This window comes from Cetorhinus maximus, chromosome 18, assembly GCF_964194155.1.
Source record: "Cetorhinus maximus chromosome 18, sCetMax3.hap1.1, whole genome shotgun sequence".
Lineage (NCBI taxonomy): Eukaryota > Metazoa > Chordata > Chondrichthyes > Lamniformes > Cetorhinidae > Cetorhinus > Cetorhinus maximus.
This window is the reverse complement of record NC_135896.1, coordinates 68,810,176-68,829,866: the sequence shown is the minus strand read 5'-3', so window position 1 is coordinate 68,829,866 and position 19,691 is coordinate 68,810,176. Positions and strand designations below refer to the sequence as shown.

At 42.6% G+C, this 19,691-nt stretch overlaps 2 protein-coding genes across 6 annotated transcripts in view; one reads left to right on the top strand and one right to left on the bottom strand.

Moving 5' to 3' along the window:
• strn3 (striatin, calmodulin binding protein 3) overlaps positions 1 to 5,672 on the bottom strand; it is a 259,300-nt gene extending 253,628 nt beyond the window's left edge. For all 5 annotated transcript variants that reach the window (XM_078562851.1, XM_078562853.1, XM_078562852.1 and 2 more), the window contains exon 1: positions 5,294 to 5,672. In XM_078562851.1, coding sequence (XP_078418977.1) covers positions 5,294 to 5,524 — 231 coding nt within the window. In that variant the 5' untranslated portion in view covers positions 5,525 to 5,672. The remainder of the gene's footprint in view (positions 1 to 5,293) is intronic.
• The window catches only part of ap4s1 (adaptor related protein complex 4 subunit sigma 1), a 48,574-nt gene continuing 33,982 nt past the window's right edge, over positions 5,100 to 19,691 (top strand). Inside the window, exon 1 of the mRNA XM_078562861.1 lies at positions 5,100 to 5,135. The gene's annotated coding sequence lies outside the window, so the exon portion shown is untranslated. The remainder of the gene's footprint in view (positions 5,136 to 19,691) is intronic.

The window sequence follows — 19,691 nt, the reverse complement described above, 5'->3', positions numbered from 1 at the left end:
GTTTTGTCAATTCTCAGCAAGGAGTGAGATTCCCCATTTCAGCTCAGGTAAAAAAATTGCCTCATTCAGGTGCAAGTGCTATCATGAACATTTTGCAGATGATTCAGGATGAATTAGTCTTATATCAAGACAGCTATAGCCTCCCAACATTCTGAGGCCCAATGGATGTTCTGCAGAGAACCAAAGGAAAGACAAAAGGAGGGAAAAAAATAAAAAATTGCTTTTAAGAAATCTGGATTAGTTAACTGGCAGCATTTTCCATTGACAAATATATTGAAATTACTGTTGCATTTTTTTTTAAATGAGTAAATACAAGAAATGCAATCAAAACCATAAGGTTCTCTCTCTTCCTCACAACTCCTAAATCATAATACTTCAAACAAGTACCAGTCATCTTTAGCTCAATTACTGATCTCTGCAGTTACTCATCTTGAAGGCATTCTCTTCATTTACAACATTGTCTTTTTCACCTAACTACTCACCACTAACTGGCAATGCAGATAGATGCACTTTGAACAAAGGAAAATAAGGTTATGGATGACAATGATAAGCAAGTGGGAGGCTACAGCTTACCAATCTTCATGACACTTTCTCTTCAATTCTACTTTCAAGAAACGAAAACAAAATACTGTTCTCTTGACCATCTATTTTACACCTGGTCAAAACCTAATTATTCTTTTATTCCCCATCTAGCTTCAAGTCAAATTTAACACTGAGCTGTAGAAGTTTTGAAATGTTAATTTAGTATAATTTTGAAAATAATTAACTATAGTTAAAAAAAATGTACAACAGATTTTGAAAAAATTTACTCTGGTTTGGCTATCCTTGCAAATAGATTTATTACTTGCTCAAAACAGTTTTTTTAAAAAGGGAAAGAAAAATTTTAAAAATGAATATAACTGAATAACATAAATAACAAAATATCTATAACAGCCTTTGTTATTTTTCTGTAATTATAACTCATTGGCGGTTTTGTGGTGCAGTGGGTAGTGTCCCTGCCTCTGAGCCAGAGGCGCTGGGTTCAAGTTCCACTCCAGAACTTGATGACCAAGGAAGATGCGTTCATAACACTGCCAAACAGGTTGAGTATAAACCTGCAAATACGCCAATGGCAGGCGGTAAGAGCAGGAGAGATTCTTGGTCAGCCCAATGAAAAGAAATTGGAGTCTCCGCCATCACTATCCATAGCTCCAGGCTACAAAATGCATGTAAAATTGTATGTTGCCACAGCAACTCGGACTCCTTCGGGAGCCATTTGGCTCAGTTGGCTGGACAGCCACCGTGGATGAGATTGGTGCCGCTGGGGTGGATTCTGGATCTTACCCTACCTGCGATGGAGACTGACACTGTGAATTTTGGGCAGAAAACTCAAGAAGAATTATAGCTCATATAATACACATTCCTTTGGTTATGTGTACTCTGTGTATAATGAAGGACCAAGGGATACAAACTTTTACTGATTGTTTATAGCATGGAGAAAAGGCTTATGAAGGATCCCTAAATTGTAAATCACAATTGGCATCAATAACTCAATAGGTCTCTCTCAAATAATAAACAATGCTTAAAATGTCAGTATTCCTATAGTTGTTTAGCGCTTTTCTCAAATTTTGTGACACAACAGCAAACACAGGACATGCATAATGCAGGAGTAAATATCCTTCATACCAACGCTGTTATTATTAATGAAACATTGAAATCTATCCGGTTATATTACTCTTTTGTTTCAGAGGGAAAAGCTGTATTAATCCCAATGGTTCAAAGGAAAAGTTACCTTTTCAGAGCCATTCAAACCATAAAGGTCTCAAGTTTAACAGCCACCAAAAGGTTATCTAATAGCAGAAATAAGTTGTTAAGCTAGGACAAAAAAATAGCCATGACTCAGACTCCTGATCGCTATACAGCAATTGTTAGGTGAGGCCAGGATCAGGTCTGCGATGCAATCCAGGCAAACACACTAACTATATGCTAGCTCAGTTAATAATTTTAAATTGTAGATCAATAGATGTTTGCTCGAGAAGGCTATAAAAGGATATGGAGCCAAAGCAGGTGGATGGAGTTAAGATCAACCATGATCTCACTGAATAGCAGAACAGGATCAAGCAGGTAAATGGTCTATTCCTGTTCCCATGAATAATGGACACTATGTGGACAGTCCCCAACAATAAAATCATATTTCTGATGTAATCAATGCTTTCAGCTGAGGAAGGATAAATATTTAGCCCCTAAGACTAAACAAATAAATGAAATTGTATGATGTAGTTTTTAATGTTTTAAGAAAATCTAGCAATCAGCATCACAATTACTGGTTGAGATCCAGCAAAGTTAAATTACTGGTTGAGATCAATGGTTCAGGGCAGAGTTTGCTTCATAAAATATTCACATTATTAAAGAATCCAGGCAAACAAATCAACTGTAAACATTGAGATTAAATGGCGATTGAAAATGAAATCACTACCGTATACCAAAAAACACTGCTTACATTAAATGTTAATGCAAAGAAAAACGAATATCCTGCTATTAAATGCTTATCACATTCTCAGGATGTCCTTTGTCAGGTCAGCAATGCCTCCAATTAGAAAGTAAGAACAACTAGCATTTCTTAAATGAATTTATACCCTCAAGGTATTTCACAAACTTCACAAAGTAATTTTTGAAGTGTAGTCACTATAATGTGAGCAAACTCTGCAAACCAATTTCTATGCAAGCTCCAACATGATTAGTTAATCTGTTTCTGAGTGTTGGTTGAGGGATAAATGATTTGCCAGGAGAACTTCTAAGCTTTAAATCGTAATGTCAAATTATTCATGGGATCAAAACAGGTACAGTGGACCTCAATTTAATACATCATCCAAAAGATGGCAACTCTAACAATGCAGCACTTCTTCAGTACTGCAATGAATTGCTTGCTTAGGCTGTCAAAGTCTGGAGTGGGGCTGGAAACTAAAAGGCAGGTTCTGCCACCCAGCTAAGGTGACACTTCTTACTATTTCAAAGCATAATATTTATAGGGATATTGAAAAATATATTTGTGGGAATAATTTAACACCAACTTCTCAATATAGTATGGGAAAATAATTCAGTACTAAAATAAGGATGATGCCATTCTATTTGTGGATCAATTGGAGAAGCTAGGCTTGTTAGAAAAGAAAAGGTTGAGAGTAAGTTGATAGAGATTTCCAAAATCATGAAGGACCTAGAGTAGACAGAGAGAAACTGTGGAAGGGTCAGAACGAGAGAGCACATATTTAAAGTGATTGGCAAAAGAATCAAAGGCAACAAGTAGAAAAGCTATTTTATGCACCGAGTGCTTAGGATTTGGAATGCACCATCTCAGTGTGGTGAGGGCAGATTTAGTCGTGGCATTCAAAAAGAAATTGGATAAGCGCCTTAAGAGGAAAGATTTGCAGGGCTACAGGGAAAGGGCAGTAGAGTGGGACTAGTTAAATTGCTCTTGGAGAAAGCTGACACAAGCTCAATGGGCCAAATGAGCACCTTCTATGCTGCAATTATCCTACATTTCATTTTCCATTTCCACAAAGTACAAGTACCATGTAATATGGCAACGTGAAATGCATGGAATACATATAGATGGGTTAGAAATGTATTTTTAAACAGTATTAATAGCAAAATCAATGGGACAGGGATACAAAGTCTTTAACGTGAATCATATAATAAATGACTCAAGGGAATGAAACCATATCCAAGTACATGTTAATCAGCAATTACTGAATATTTTTTAATAATGAAAATAATCCACAGCTTTCATCAAGTTTCTTTTCATTTACAGTGCAGGAGGAGATCACTAAGGCCATCAAATCCATGTTAGCTCTCCATGGAACAATCAAATCAGCCCCATTCCCCTGCTAGATCCCTGTAGCCCTGCAGGTTTATTTCCTTCAAGTATCCATCCAATTTCCAGTTGAAATCACTGACTGTTGTTGCTTCCACCGCCCTCGTGGGCAAAGTGTTCCAGGTCATTTTAGCTTGTTGTGTAAAAAATGTTCTTCTTCACATTCACATCTCTTGCCCAAAACATTCAATCTATGCTCCCTAGTCCTTGTAATATCAGCTAATTGGAACAGTTTTTCTTATCTACCTTATCCAAACCTTTTATAATCAGCTTTTTCAACCTAACTTTTTAGCTAAAATCATCTATGCCTGGAACCATTCTGGTAAATCTCTTCTACACCCTGAAGTGTTGGTAACCAGAACTCGACACAATACTCTAGTTGGGGCCTAACCCGAGCTTAGATAGTGAATGTTACATAAGTTGTAACGAGAGATATTCTAGATATAAATCGAATTTGATTACAGGAAGTCATTATGCACAATCTATGTTACATGTAAGGTATTGCATTAAAACGCAACTAGCGAAAAATAAGTTACAAACCCATGAACTGGTATACAAAATTTGAAGTGCACGCCTCCCCATGTTTACATTGTCGGCATTCTTTCACACATGACACAATCTCTCTCCTTTGAAGCTATAAAAGTTTACTCTAAGGCTGACAATCGTTTGTACAAATCGTGCATTACAAAATAACGTTGTTGTTGGAATTAACTAAGTGGATGTCAAGCAGTATAACGTCAATAACTCGCAAAACGATTAACTGAGACCCTGCAATTTGTTTCATGCTTTTCATTGTTACTGTAAAGCTGTGAGAACATGCACCTGTTTAAAATAACTTCAAAATGAAATTGCAACATCAACATAATAAAATCAGCTACTATTAAAACGATATTTCGTCATACAACTGTTAAATTACGCCAATGATGTAGTCAGTCCCAATTTGCCGGATTACGACTGAATCGCTTCAAACAATATGTATTTGCCTAGATTGAGTTTCGAGCAATTTACGGAATCTGAGTCATCGCCTGAACCAAGTGCTAATGAAATGCTACCCAAGCAACGCTCGAACAATCCATTCTACAAGACCGGATCCCAGCTCTCAGAAACCCCGTTGATCCCACATGCATCAATTGGAAACGAACTAGAAGCAAATGAAGCTGATTGACCAGAGTGATCAGAAGGTGCTCGGGCATCCACACATAAATGTTCCCAGTTATTTACACCCAGCTGCCCGGCGCCATATTGGAAACAAAAATGGCGGCGGCGAGGATGGCCCCACATTTGGGTAAATACCGGCCGCTGTTTCAATTCTTTCCCCCGAACTCCGGGCGACCACTGGGCGCAGAACCGTATCGCTCACTCCTAGCCCGACGTTCCTAGCCTTTTCTCCGCCCATCCCCCGGTTCCTCAGCCCCGGTGTATCAGCGCCGCCTGTCACTCTACCTGTAGCTCGGCTCTCTCCACCTCCCAGTGTGCTCGCTCCATCTCGAAGCGGGCCCACTCGTGCTGGATATAGTGTAAAATGCCAGGGATAGTGTACTGGGGCCGCTGTAGTTCCTCTGGTTGCCCCTGCTGCTGCCGGACGCCGTTGTTGCTGTTGCCGTTGCTTCCCGGGCCCAACAAAGGGCCTCCGGAATTGTTGTGCGAGGACATCCCTATAGGATGTTCGTCCATGTTTTTTTATTATTACTGGGGTGCTGTTGTTATTTTGGATTTATTCGTGGGAAGGGTTCACGAGGAGAGGAGCCAGATAAGTCTCAGCAACGCAAACAAGCCGCCATTGCCCTTCTGTCTGCAGAATATGGCGGCGGCGCTGCGCTGTGGGTGGGGGAGGGGCGGCCGCGGCCCTTTGGCCAAATACAGCGGCAGCGCCAGTGCGCAGGCGTGCCTCGCCGCCGCGCACACCTGCCCAGTGTCTGCAGACCACTTTACAGGGAAAGTCCCACCTGTGCTCTTAACTCACGAAGATGCAGGGGATGAACACCAGCAGTCAAAACAAAAGTAATGAAGCTCCCCTCCAGGATCAATTAGTATTTTGAAGAAGGGTCATACGGACTCGAAACGTTAACTCTGTTTCTCTCTCTCCAGCTGCTGAGTTTTTCCAGCATTTTCTGTTTTTATTTCAATTAGTATTTGGGTATTAGCGCTCATTAGAAACGGGCTCAGACGCAATTTAATTTCAATTTTTTTTCTATTGTATCACTGTTTTGTAGATACCATTTTAAGAGCCTGTTTATTAAGATATTTGAGGTGTTTTATTTCACAGGGCCTGCTAACAAAACAGGAAAAGGTTTGAGGTAGCTTTCTGTAAGAATCTCTAGCCTTTAAAACAGTACCAGCTAGTATAGCCCTGAGCCATTTGGGCTAACAAGAGTCAGGTTTGATTCTGGTCTTTGTTGGCTTAAATAGACCAACAGTTAGAGTATGTGAGTTCCTGTGCTAAAGAGGCAAAAAAGCAGCTACGGTCTTACTCTTGATCACTATTCAGTTGTCTTTACCATGAAGGCCTACAGTGTTAATTATTCATCCAACACTCATTGTCTCAGTTCACACCAAAAGAACAACACGTTAGATACCAGAGGGTTGGCTATATCCGCAGAACAATAGAAATGGGAGCAGGAGTAGACCATGTTATGGTCCCCCGAGCCTGCCAATATGATCTCCACTGACCTTCTGCCTTCTCCCTGTATCCCTTCTTTCCCTGAGAGATTAAAAATCTATCTATCGCAGCCTTGAATATATGCAACGATGAAAAGTTCCAGCCCTCAGTGTAGAGAATTTCCAAGATTCACAAACCTCTGACTGAAGAAATTTCTCCTCATCTCAATCCTAAATTATTCTTATCCTGAGACTCTGCCCTTGTCCCCTAGATTCGTAAGCCAGGGGAAAAAACCTCTGTGTCTACTCCGTCAAGCCACTTCAGAATCCTGTATGTTTCAATGAGATCACCTTTCATTCTCTTAACTCCAAAGAGTATAGATAGAGTGGGGGGAGAAAACTGGATGAATAGACATTGTTTGTAATTTTCTGTATGTTTATTTTTGGCTATGAATGCTATTAAACTTTTTGCTCAGGGTCTATAATAATGTTAAAAATAAGCAGGTTTTGCTAATTAAGCACTGTGACTGAAATAGCATTCTGTAACTTAAGGTGTAAGGGGCATGCTTATTTCATAGATTAAGACTCATTTCCTCTGCAAAACATTAGTTTGGTCAATAGTGTACTTATGCTAATGGATCTACTATTTTTATTCTATTGAACTGCTTTGTAGAAGTGCTAGTGTATAAAAGGGACAGGGGGATGTGACTGCGAGTGAGGCAGATAAGGGAAGCCAGAGGGCAGGAGTGTGAGCCTCTGAAATTGTCCAATACGTTTGAGGTGTTCTCAGCTTACTTGGGTGAGAGCAGGGGCTGCAGGGTGGATGAGCAAACTGACCATGGCACTGTGGTACAGAAAGCTGTTTAAGTGGGGGGGAGCAAAAAGGAATGTAGTGGTCTTAGGGGACAGTATAGTAAGGGTGATTGACACTCTTCTCTGTAGCAACGAGTGAGAGTCCAGACAGCTGTGTTGCCTGCCCAGTGCCAGGGTTCAGAACATCTGCTCAGGACTGGAGAGGAACTTGCAGTGGGAGGGGAAGGATCCAATGGTCATGGGCCATGAACGTACCAACAACATAGGCAGGATGAGGAAGGAGGCTTTGCATAGTCAATATGAGGAGCTACGCACCAAATTAAGAAGCAGAACCTCAAAGGAATAATCTCTGGATTATTCCCTGAGCCACGTGCAAATTGGCATAGGACAAATAAGATTAGAGAAATGAGCGCAAAGCTCAAAAACTGGGGTGGGAGAAGTGGGTTCCAGTTTTTGGAGCACTGGCACCAGTATTGGGGAAAGTGGGATCTGTACCGTTGGGACAGTCTACACCTGAACCGTGCTGGGGCTGCATAACTAGGGAGGTAGACAGGATTTTAAACTGAATAGTGGGGACAAAGGATCAAATTTGAGAAGATGTGGTAAAGCAAACTGTAGAGACAAGACAAAAGAGAAAGGTATTAATATGGAAAATTATAAACAGACCGTGACAGGAAGGGACAAAGGGTACAAACCTAAGAGTCAATTGGCAGATAAGGCTAGATGCTACAAAAATGATAAAAGGGCAAAACTAAAGGCTCTGTATCTAAACTCACGTAGCATTTGAAACAAAACAGATGAACTGATAGCGCAAAAAGAAATAAATAAGTACAATCTGAAAGCCATTACAGAGACATGGCTGCAGGATGACATAGATTGGGACTTGAATATTGAAGGGTACGTGACATTTAGGAAGGACAGGAAGTCAGGAAAAGGTGGAGGGTGGCTCTGCCATTTAATGATGGTATTAGCACATTAGAGAGGGATGACCTAAGTTTAAGACACCAGGATGTGGAAACGGTTTGGGTTGAGATGAGAAATGATAAAGGCAAGAAGTCACTAGTTGGAGTGGTGTACAGGCCCCCTAATTGTAACTACACAGTAGGACAGTGTATAAAAGAAGAGATAATGGGAGCTTTCCAGAAAGGAACAGCAATAATCATGGGGATTTTAATCTACATATAGACTGGAAAAATCAGGTGGGCAAAGGTAATGTAGATGAGTTCATAGAATGTTTTCATGATAGTTTCTTGTAACAGCCAACCAGGGAGAAGGCTATACTAGACCTGGTATTGAGCAGTGAAATGGAATTAATTGATAACCTCATAGTGAAGGCAGCCCTGGGTAGCAGCGATTATAATATAGTTGAATTTTACATTCATTTTGAGGGAGAAACAAATTCGTCCGAGATTACTTTTTAATCTTAAGTAAGGGCATGAAAGCAGAACTAGTTAAAATGAACTGGCAAGTGGGGTAAAGGGGTAGGTCAATAGAGGTTCAGCGGCAGGCATTTAAAGGGGTATTTCAGAATACACAGAATATGTACATTCCAATGAGAAAGAAAAATTCCAAGGGGAGAGACACCATCCATGGTTAATTTAAAAAGTTAAAGACAGTATCAAGCTTAAAGAAAAAGCATGTAATTGCATAAGGATGGGTGGCAGGTCAGATGATTGGAAAGAATATGGAAAACAGCAAAGAATGACAATAAGATTAATAAGGAGAGAAAAATTAGTGTACGAAAGAAAGCTAGCTAGTAATATAAAGACGGATAGTAGGAGTTTCTATCGATATTTAAATAAGAAAAGAGTTAACAAAGTGAGCGTTGGTCCTATAGAAAGTGTGTCTGGGGAATTGATAATGGAAATTAGGGAGATGGTGGATGAATTTTGCTTCGGTCTTCACTAGAGGACACAAGTAACATCCCGGAAATAGCTGTAAATCAGGAAATAGACAGGAAGGAGGACCTCGGGTTGGGGGGGGCGGGGGAATTACACTCGCCAGGGAAATGGTATTGAGCAAATTGTTGGGCTACAGGCTGACAAATCCCCAGGTGCAGATGGACTTCACCCTAAGTTCTTGAAAGAAGTGGCTAATGAGTTAGTTGATGCATTGGTTTTTATTTTCCAAAATTCCCTACATTTGGGCAAGGTTCCATTAGATTGGAAAATAGCAGATGTAACTCCTTTATTCAAGGACTACAGGTCAGTTAGCCTAACACATGTCATAAGGAAAATGTTAGAAGCTATTATTAAATATGTTGTAGCAGGGCACTTAGAAAAATTCAAGGCACTCAGGCAGAATCAACATGGTTTTGCGCAAGGGAAATCGTGTTCAACCAATTTATTAGAGTTCTTTGAAGGTGTCACATGTGCCATGGATAAAGGGGAACTGATGGATGTACTGTACTTAGATTTCCAGAAGGCATTTGATAAAGACCGTAAGATATAGGAACAGAAGTAGGCCATTTGGCCCATCACGCCTGCTCCATCATTTATTGAGATCATGGCTGATCTGATAGTCCTCGACCCCACTTTCCTGCCTTTTCCCATAACTTTTGATTCCCTTATTGATTAAAAATCTATCTGTCTCAGCCTTGAATATACTTAGTGACCCAGCCTCTACAGCCCCCTGTGGTAAAGAATTCCACAGATTAACTGTCCTCCTCCTCATCTCTGTCTTAAATGGGTGACCCCTCACTCTGACACTATGCCCTCTGGTCCTAGACTCTCCCACAAGGAAAAACAACCTCTCAGCATCTACCCTGTCAAGCTTCCTAAGAATCTTACATGTTTGAATAAGGTCGCCTCTCATTCTTCTATACTCCAATGAGTACAACCTACTCAACCTCTCCTCATAAGAAAACCCTCCATATCTGAGGTCAACCTAATGAACCTTCTCTGGACTGCCTCCAATGCCAGTACACCTTTCCTTCGATAAGGGGACCAAAACTGTTCACAGTATTCTAGGTGTGGCCTAATTGGTGCCTTCGATAGTTATAGCAAGACTTCCCTATTTTTATACTCCATTCCCTTCAAAATAGAGGCCAACATTCCATTTGCCTTCCCTATTACCTGTTGAACTTGTATGCTATCTTTTTGGGATTCATGAACGAGGACTCCCAAATCCCTCTGTGCTGCAGCTTCCTGCAGTCTTTCTCCATTCAAATAATATTCAGCTCTTCTATCCTTCCTGCCAAAGTGCATAACCTCCCATTTTCCTACATTATATTCCATCTGCCAAGTTTTTGCCCATTCACTTAACCTGTCTATATCCCTCTATAGACTCTGTGTCATCCTCACCACTTGCCTTCCCACCTATTTTTGTGTAATCTGCAAACTTGGCAATAGTACATTTGTATCCCTCATCCAAGTCATTAATATATATTGTAAATCATTGTGGCCCCAGCACTGATCCCTGTGACACTCCACTAGTTATAGTTTGCCATCCTGAAAATGCCCCCCCTTATCCCAACTCTCTGACTTCTATTAGTTAGCCAATCCTCTATCCATGCTAATATACTACACCCATCACCATGGGCTCTTGTTAAGTAGCCTTATGTGCGGTGCCTTATTGAACACCTTTTGGAAATCCAAATTCTACTGATTCCCCTTTGTCTATCCTGCTTGTTACCGCCTCAAACGATTCTAATAAATTTGTCAGGCTTGATTTCCCCTTCATGAGGCCATGCTGACTCTGCTTGATTATATTATGCATTTCTAAATGCTCTGCTATTGCATCCTTTATAATAGACTCCAACATTTTCACAATGACGGATGTTAAGCTAACTGGCCTATGGTTACTTGTTTTTTGTCTCCCTCCCTTTTTGAATAAGGGTGTTACTTTGGCAGTTTTCCAATCCTCTGGGACTTTTCCAGAATCTAAGGATTCTTGGAAGATTACGACCTTTGCATCCACTATCTGTGTAGCTACTTTCTTTAATATCCCAGGGTGCAACCCATCAGGTCCAGGGGACTTATCGGTCTTTAGCCCCATTAGTTTCACTAGTACTTTTTCTCTAGTGATAGTTATTGTATTTATTTCCTCCCCCGCTTTTGTCCCTTCATTATTTAGTATTTTTGGAATGCTATTAGTGTCTTCTACCGTGAAGACTGATGCAAAGTATTTATTCAACCCCTCTGCCATTTCCTGGTTTCCCATTATTATTTCCCCAGCCTCATTCTCTAAGGGGCCTATGTTCACTTTGGCCTCTCTCTTCCTTTTTATATACTTAAAAAGCTCTTACTGTCTGTTTTTATATTACTTGCTAGTTTACCCTCAAAGTTTATTTTCTTCCTCTTTTTTTTTGGTCATCTTCTGTTAAAGTGCCACATCAAAGGTTATTGCAGAAAATAAAAGCTCATGGTGTAGGGGGTAACATATTGGCATGGATAGAAGATTGGCTAGCTATCATGGAACAGTTGGCATAAGTGGATCCTTTTTTGGTTGGCAGGATGTGACGAATGGTGTGGCACAGGGATCAGTGCTGGGGCCTCAACTTTTTACAATTTATATAAATGAGGTGGATGAAGGGACCAGAGGAATGGTTGCTAAATTTGCTGACAACACAAAGATAGGTAGGAAAGTAAATTGTGAAGAGGTCATCAGGAGGCTACAAAGGGACACATCTAGGTTAAGTGAGTGGGCAAAGATCTGGAACATGGAGTATAATGTGGGAAAATGTGAAACTGTTCATTTTGGCAGAAAGAATAAAAAAGAAGCTTATTATGTAAATGTGAGAGATTGCAGAGCTCTGAAATTCAGAGGAATGTGGGTGTCCCCATGTCACAAAAGGCTAATATGCAGGTACAGCAATTAGGAAAGCTAATAGAATGTTATCATTTATTGTGAGGGGAATTGATTACATAAGTAGGGCGGTTATGCTTCAGTTGTATAGGGCATTGGTGATACCACATCTGGAGTATTGTGTACAGTACTGGCCTTATTTAAGGAAAGATGTAAATGCTTTAAAAGCAGTTCAGAGAAGGTTTACTAAACTAATAACCGGAATGGGTGGGTTATCTTATGAGGAAAGGTTAGACAGCTTCGACTTGTATCCATTGGAATTTAGAAGAGTAAGAGGCGACCTGATTGAAACCTTTAAGATCCTGAGGGGTCTTGACAGAGTGGATGTGGAGAGCATGTTCCCTCTTGTGGGAGAATCTAGAACTAGGGGGTCACTGTTTAAAAATAAGGGGTTGCTCATTTAAGACAGATGAGGAGAGATTTTTCTCTGAGGGTAGTGAGTCTTTGGAACGCTCTTCCTCAAAAGCCAGTGGAAGCAGAGTGTTTGAATATTTTTAAGGCAGAGATAGATAGATTCTTGATTAACAAGGCGGTGAAAGGTTATCAGGTATAGGCACGAATGTGGGGCTGAGGTTACATTCAGATCAGCCGTGATGTTATTGAATGACAGAGCAGGCTCGAGGAGCCGAGTGGCCTACTCCTCCTAATTCACATGTTCGTATGTACAACTGTACAAGGCATTGGTGAAACCACACCTAGAGTTTTTTTTTATTTGTCCATGGGATGTGAGCATCACTGGCTAGACCAGCATTTGTTGTCCATCCCTAATTGGCCTTGAGAAGGCAGTGGAACAGCTGCTGTCCATGTGTTGTAGGAATATTTAAAATGCCGTTAGGAAGGGAGTTCCAGGATTTTGACCCAATAACTGAAGGAATAGTGATATAGTTCCAAGTAGCAGGATGTACGGCTTGATGGGGAACTTGCAGGTAGTGGCATTCCCATGTATTTGCTGCCCTTGTCCTTCCAGGTGCTAGAAGTCAGGGGTTTGGAGGGATCTGTAAAAGGAGCCTTGGTGAGTTGCTGCAGTGCACCTTGTAGTTGGTACACACTGTTGCCACTGTGCGTCAGTGGTGGAGGGAGTGAATGTTTATGGTGGTGAATAGCATGTCAAATCAAGCGGGCTGCTTTGCCCTGGATGGTGTCCAACTTTGAGTGTTGGAGGGGCAGCATTCACCGAGGCAAGTGGAGAGTATTGCATCGCACTCCTGTCTTATGCTTGTAAATCGTGAACTGGCTTTTGGGAGTCAGGAGGCCATCCCAGTCAGGAGGTAGCCACAGTATTTGTATGGCTGGACCAGTTCAGTTTCTGGTCAATGTTAACCCCCTGGATGTTAATTGTGGGGGATTCAGTGATGGCAATGCCATTGAATGTCAAGGGGTGATGGTTAGATTCTCTCTTGTTGGAGATGGTCATTTCTTGGCACTTGCGTAGTGCAAATCTTACTTGCAATTTATCAGGCCAACTCTATTGTCCAGGTCTTGTTGCATATGGACATGGACTGTTTCAGTATCTGAGGAGTCGCGAATGGTGCTGAACATTGTGCAATCAAAAACAAATATCCCTATTCCTGACATTATGATGGAGGGAAGGCCATCGATGAAGCAGCTGAAAATGGTTGGGCCTAAGACACTACTCTGAGGAATTCCTACAGCGATGTCCCGGGGCTGAGATGATTCACCTCCAACAACCACAACCATCTTCCTTTGTGCTAGGTATGACTCCAACCAATGGGGAATTTTCCCCATTTCCCATTGGCATCTGTCTTGCTAGGGCTCCTTGATGCCATACTCGGTAAAATGCTGCCTTGATGCCAAGGGCAGTCACTCTTGCCTCAGCTTTTGAGTTCAGCCTCTTTTGTCCATGCTTGGACCAAAGCTGTCATGAGGTCAGAAGCTGAGTGGCCCTGGGGAAACCCAAACAGCATCTGTGAGCAGGTTATTGCTGTGTAAGTGCTGCTTGACAGCACTGTCCATGACGGCTTCCATCTCCATGGTGATGATCAAGAATAGACTGATGGGGCGGTAATTGGCCGTGTTGGATTTGTCCTGCTTTTAGTGAACAAGACATACGTGATTAATTTTCCACACTGCCGGGCAGACGCCAATCTTATAGCTGTACTGGAACAGTTTGACTAGTGGCACAGCTAGTTCTGGAGCACAAGTCTTCATTACTATTGCCAAAATGTTGTCAGGGCCATTGCCTTTGCAGTGTCCAGTGCCTTCAGCAGTTTTTTGATATTCACGTGGAGCTAATTGAATTGGCTGAAGACTGGTATCTGTGATGCTGGAGGCCTCAGGAGGAGGCCGAGATAGATCATCCAGTCGGCACTTCTGAAGATGGCTGCAAATGCTTCAGTGTTGTCTTTTGGACTGATGTGCTGGGCTCCCCTATCATTGAGGATGGGGACATTTGTGCAGCCTCCTCTTCCAGTGGGTTGTTTAATTGTGCACTGCCATTCACAACTGGATGTGGCAGGAATGCAGAGCTTAGATCTGATCTGTTGGTTGTAGGATCACTTAGCTCTATCTGTTGCATGCTGCTTCTGCTGTTTGGCATACAAGTCCTGTGCTGTAGGCTCACCAGGTTGACACCTCATTTTTAGGTATGCCTGGTGCTGCTCCAGTATGCCCCCCTGCACTCTTCATTGAATGAGGGTTTACCCCCAGATTGATGGTAATGGTAAAGTGGGGGATATCCTGGGCCATGAGGTTACAGATTGTGGTAGAATACAATTCTGCTGCTGCTGCTGATGGCCCACAGCACCTTGTGGTTGCCCAGTTTTGAGCTGCTAGATCTGTTCAAAATCTAACCCAAATATAGCACTGTGGCAGTGCCACACAACAGGATGGAGGTTATCCTCATTGTGAAGGCAGGACTTGGTCTCCACAAGGACTGTCCAGTGGTCACTTCTACCAATACTGTCATCGACAGATGCACCTGTGATGGGTAGATTGGTGAGGACGAGGCCAGGTATGTTTTTCCCTCTTGTTGGTTTCTTCAACTCCTGCCGTAGACCCAGTCTAGCAGCTATGTCCTTTAGGACATAGCCAGCTTGGTCAGTACTGGTGCTACTGAGCCACTTTTGGTGATGGACATTGAAGTACCTCACCCAGAGTACATTCTGTGCCCTTACCACCCACAGTGCTTTTTCTAATTGTTCAACATGGAGAAGTACTGATTCATAAGCTGAGAGGCGGTGAAGGTGCAGCAGGCGATAATCAGCAGGAGGTTTCCTTGCCCATGTTTGACCTGATGCCATGACACTTTATGGGATCCGGAGTCAATGTTGAGGACTCCCAGGGCAACTCGCTCCCGATTGTATACCATCGTGCTGCCACCTCTGATCAGTCCACCAAGAGTATGAGCACTAACGTCCATGGAATACGTGGACAGGACATAGCAAGGGATGGTGACGGTGGTGTCTGAGACATTGTCTCTAAGGTATGATTTGGTGAGTATGACTGTCAGTCTGTTGCTTGACTGGTCTGTGGGACAGCTCTCCAAATTTTGGCACAAGCCCCCAGATGTTAGCAAGGAGGACTTTGCAGGGTGGACAGGGCTGGGTTTGCTGTTGTCATTTCCGGTGCCTAGGTCGATGACAGGTGGTCCGTCTGGTTTCATTCCTTTTTCTTTGTAGCAGTCTGATTGGCCAAAGGGCATTTAAGAGTCAACCACATTGCTGTTGATCTGGAGTCACGTGTAGGCCAGACCAGGTAAGGATGGCAGATTTCCTTCCCTGAAAAGCATCAGTGAACCAGATGGGTTTTTACAACACCCAACAATGGTCACTGTTACTGAGACTAGCTTTTAATTCCAGATTTATTAATTGAATTTAAATTCCACCAACTGCCATGGTGGGATTTCAACCCGTGTCCCAGAATATTAGCCTGGACCTCTGGATTAGTAATGCAATGACATTACCACTACACCAGTGCCAACCCAGATGCAAGCATATCAGAGGAATGTAGCGCACGTGTAGAGTCGGTGGCTCAGGGTGAAAGTTACTGCTCCAGAGTGCAGGCAGAGGTGTCAGAATCATAGATGTATTTGCACAGTCCTGCTCTGAGGGGGAAGGAAAGTGATCTTTCAGAGCATGAGCTCTGACCATGAGAGATTGGCCAATCTCATGCAGAGACACATGCAGCAGCACTCGGAGTGAATATAAGAGCAACGTCCCGGCCAGAAAGCCTCCCTCAGTGGCCTGGATCAGTCCACTAAGAGTATGAGCACTAACATCCATGGAATACATGAGGAGCTACGTACCCTTAACAGGACAGTTATACTGTTGGTACAGCAGTTGCTGAAATGGACGACTGCTATGCTTCAGCAGTCAACCCCATCAGACCCACCTGAAGTCCATCCTAGGGCTGTGCCAGTTGCTGAAGAGGGTGAAGGTATTGAGAGCTTCTAAACATCCCCATCTTCCTCCACCTCCCCAGCCCCTCTGTTAAAGCAGCCAGTGACCAGGGCTGCCCGTACAAAGATGTAGAGACTGCAGTCTGAAGGAGGTCCTCAACGGGTGCTGGCATGACGAGGCTGGCCACCACACTCCTCATTGCTGTTTAGAAAGAGAAGTGAGCAACCTGCCCCCACCTCCTCTGAGGCAACAAGGGGGGGACACTTCTTAGGAGTGATCAAGAGTGAAGGGCACAGCCTCACCTACAAAACTGATGGCTTCACCGTGGTTACTGTTAACATTGTATATAGCACTTTTGAGCATTGCTTAAATATATTTATTTACACTTGTACATGAGTCGGTGTGTGTTTGTACACTGGAGAGCTCAAAATTAATGGTAACATAATGAAGGCGGTTCTTACCAGTAATAATGAGGGTGGCATGCTGAGGTCCATCTCGACATGCTTTCAGGAGGATCAAGGTTGTCAGCTGATTTCTGATGCTTCGGAGGGCTTCTTCCTTCTCTGTTATATCACATCAGATTCCAGTGTTCAAAGGCTCAAGCAGTGAGATGCTCCTTGTATCTTTCATTGTCCATCCAAGCTTGACTTTAAGGGAGGCTCAATGATTAGACCCCATCAACAGAAGCTGGGCAGCAGCTGCATCTCAAGCACGTGTGCTGGGTGCAAGGCATTCATCTGCACTGCAGTGTTACACATTGGCCTTCATGTAGGCATCACAGTTCAAGAGGTCATGTAACGTGCAGGTAATATTGGTCATCTGCCACTACTTTGGCTGTGTTTGCATTCCAGGTGTCACAGGATGTGCTTTGCGGGGCAAGCAGAGGTATATAGAAGCCAAGGATGTTGTATGTGGTGCCCACGTCTGAAACTGGACCATTGGCCAGAATGAATGGTGCACAAGTTCTGTCAAAGAGTTTTGTTGCACAGTTATGAGCTCCTCATATATGAGGTGCCTTATCTATATATATACTACATACAATTCTATCAGCATGTATAGGGTTTGAAGTCTGATATCGTGTCACTCTCAGCATTGTGGGCATGGTTTGATTATGGACAATTTGGTGGCATGGGCTGCTCATTTACAGTCATTGGTGTTCATGTGAGGGGGCCAGGTTGTGAATGACTTATTACCATGTTGCAGTATGAATGGGGCCCATGGTTATGATCGTGAGGGTTTCAGCCATATGAGTGTGATTGAGTACAACTTATTGATGTTTATTTTCTCCCTTACGGCAATGATCCCCTCCTGGACAGAGTCAGCCCTGGCTACGTGGCCATGCTTCTCACTTGCCCTGCCATTAGTGGCTGCCTCAGCCTCATCTGTTTTGGAATCTGCCAAATGGACAGGGGCTTCCTCCTGTTCCTCATCTCCCTCTTCCTGAAAGTTTGGAGCTGTCTTTGGCGTCGTCGTCATTGATTTGAATGCCCCTCTGCTGTGCAATGTGGTGCAGCATACCATTACTATTCTTGAAACCCTTGTTGGGCAAATATGGCAAAGCTCCACCTGAGCGATCAAGGCATCTGAAGTACATTTTTAAAATGCCAGTTGCCTGCTTGATGGTATTCCTGGTGATGACATGGCTGCTGTTGTAGTTGCTCTCTTCCTCTGTTTGTGGACTCCTAAAGGGCAGGTGCGGGGAGGTCATCATCCAAATTCATAAGGGGTAATCGTCCCCTAGAAGCCAACCATGGATCTGCGTTGGTGGCTGAAATAGCTGAGGAATTTGGGAACTCCTTAGTATGAAGGGGTCGTGGCAGCTGCCAGGGAACCTTGCGCACACATGAAGGGAGACCCTGTGGTGGTCACAAACCACCTATACATTGATTGAGGGAAAGGAAGATGTAGCGGGGTACTTAGAAAATCTCGATGCAATTGGGCAGAGTCAACATTGGTTTGTGAAAGGGAAATCATGTTTGACTAATTTATTGGAATTCTTTGAAGAAGTAACAAGCAACATGGATAAAGGGGAACCTATGGATGTGCTGTACTTAGATTTCCAGAAAGCATTTGACAAGGTGCCACATCAAAGGTTACAAAGCAAAATAAGAGCTCATGGTGTAGGGGTAACATATTAGTATGGATAGAGGATTGGTTAGCTAACAGAAAGCAGAGAGTAGGGAATAAATGGGTCTTTTTTGGGTTACCAAGATGTGATGAGTGGAGTGCCACAGGGATCAGTGCTGGGCCCTCAACTATTTACAATTTATATCAATAACTAAATATATGGTTGTTAAATTTGCTGATGACACAAAGATAGGTAGGAAAGTAAGTTGTGAAGAGGACATAAGGAGTCTCCAAAGGGACATAGTTAAGCGAGCTGGCAAAAAATTGGCAGATGGAGTATAATGTGGGAAAATGTGATTTTGTCCACTTTGGCAGGAAGAATAGAAAAGCAGCATATTATTTAAATGGAGAGAGATTGCAGAACTCTGAAGTACAAAGGGATCTGGGTGTATGGTACATGAATCAGGAAAAGTTAAATGCAGGTACAGCAAATGATTAGGAAGGCAAATGGAATGTTTTCGTTCATTGCAAGGGGAATGGAATATAAAAGTAGGGATGTTTTGCTACAGTTGTACAGGGCATTGGTGAGACCACATCTAGACTACTGTATATAGTTTGGTCTCCTTATTTAAGAAAGAATATAAATGTGTTAGAAATAGTTCAGCAAAGGTTCACTTAACTGACATCTGGGAATTGGGGAGGAGGGGTTATCTTACGAGGAAAGTTTGGAAAGGCTAGGCCTGTATCCTTTGGAGTCTAGAAGATTGAGAGGTGCTCCTATTGAAACATGTAAGATCCTGAGAGGACTTAACAAGGTGGATGCTGAAAGGATGCCTCCCCTTGTGGGAGGGACTAGAACTAGCGGGCACAGTTTAAAAATGAGGGACCTCCCATTTAAGATGGAGATAAGAAGAAATTTTTTCTGAGGGTCATGAATCTTTGGATTTCTCTTCCTCTGAAAGCAGTGGAAGCAGGTTCATTGAATATTTTTAAGTTAGAGGTGGATAGATTCTTGGCTAACAAGGGAATCAAAGGTAATGGGGGGTAGGCAGAATGTGAAGCTAAAGCCACAATCAGATCAGCCATGATCTTATTGAATGGCAGAACAGGCTCGATTGGCCGATTGCTCTACTCCTAATTCGTATATCCATAAGGACTTTGGTTGTCCACATGTTGAATTGGGGCCCTTATGGCAATAT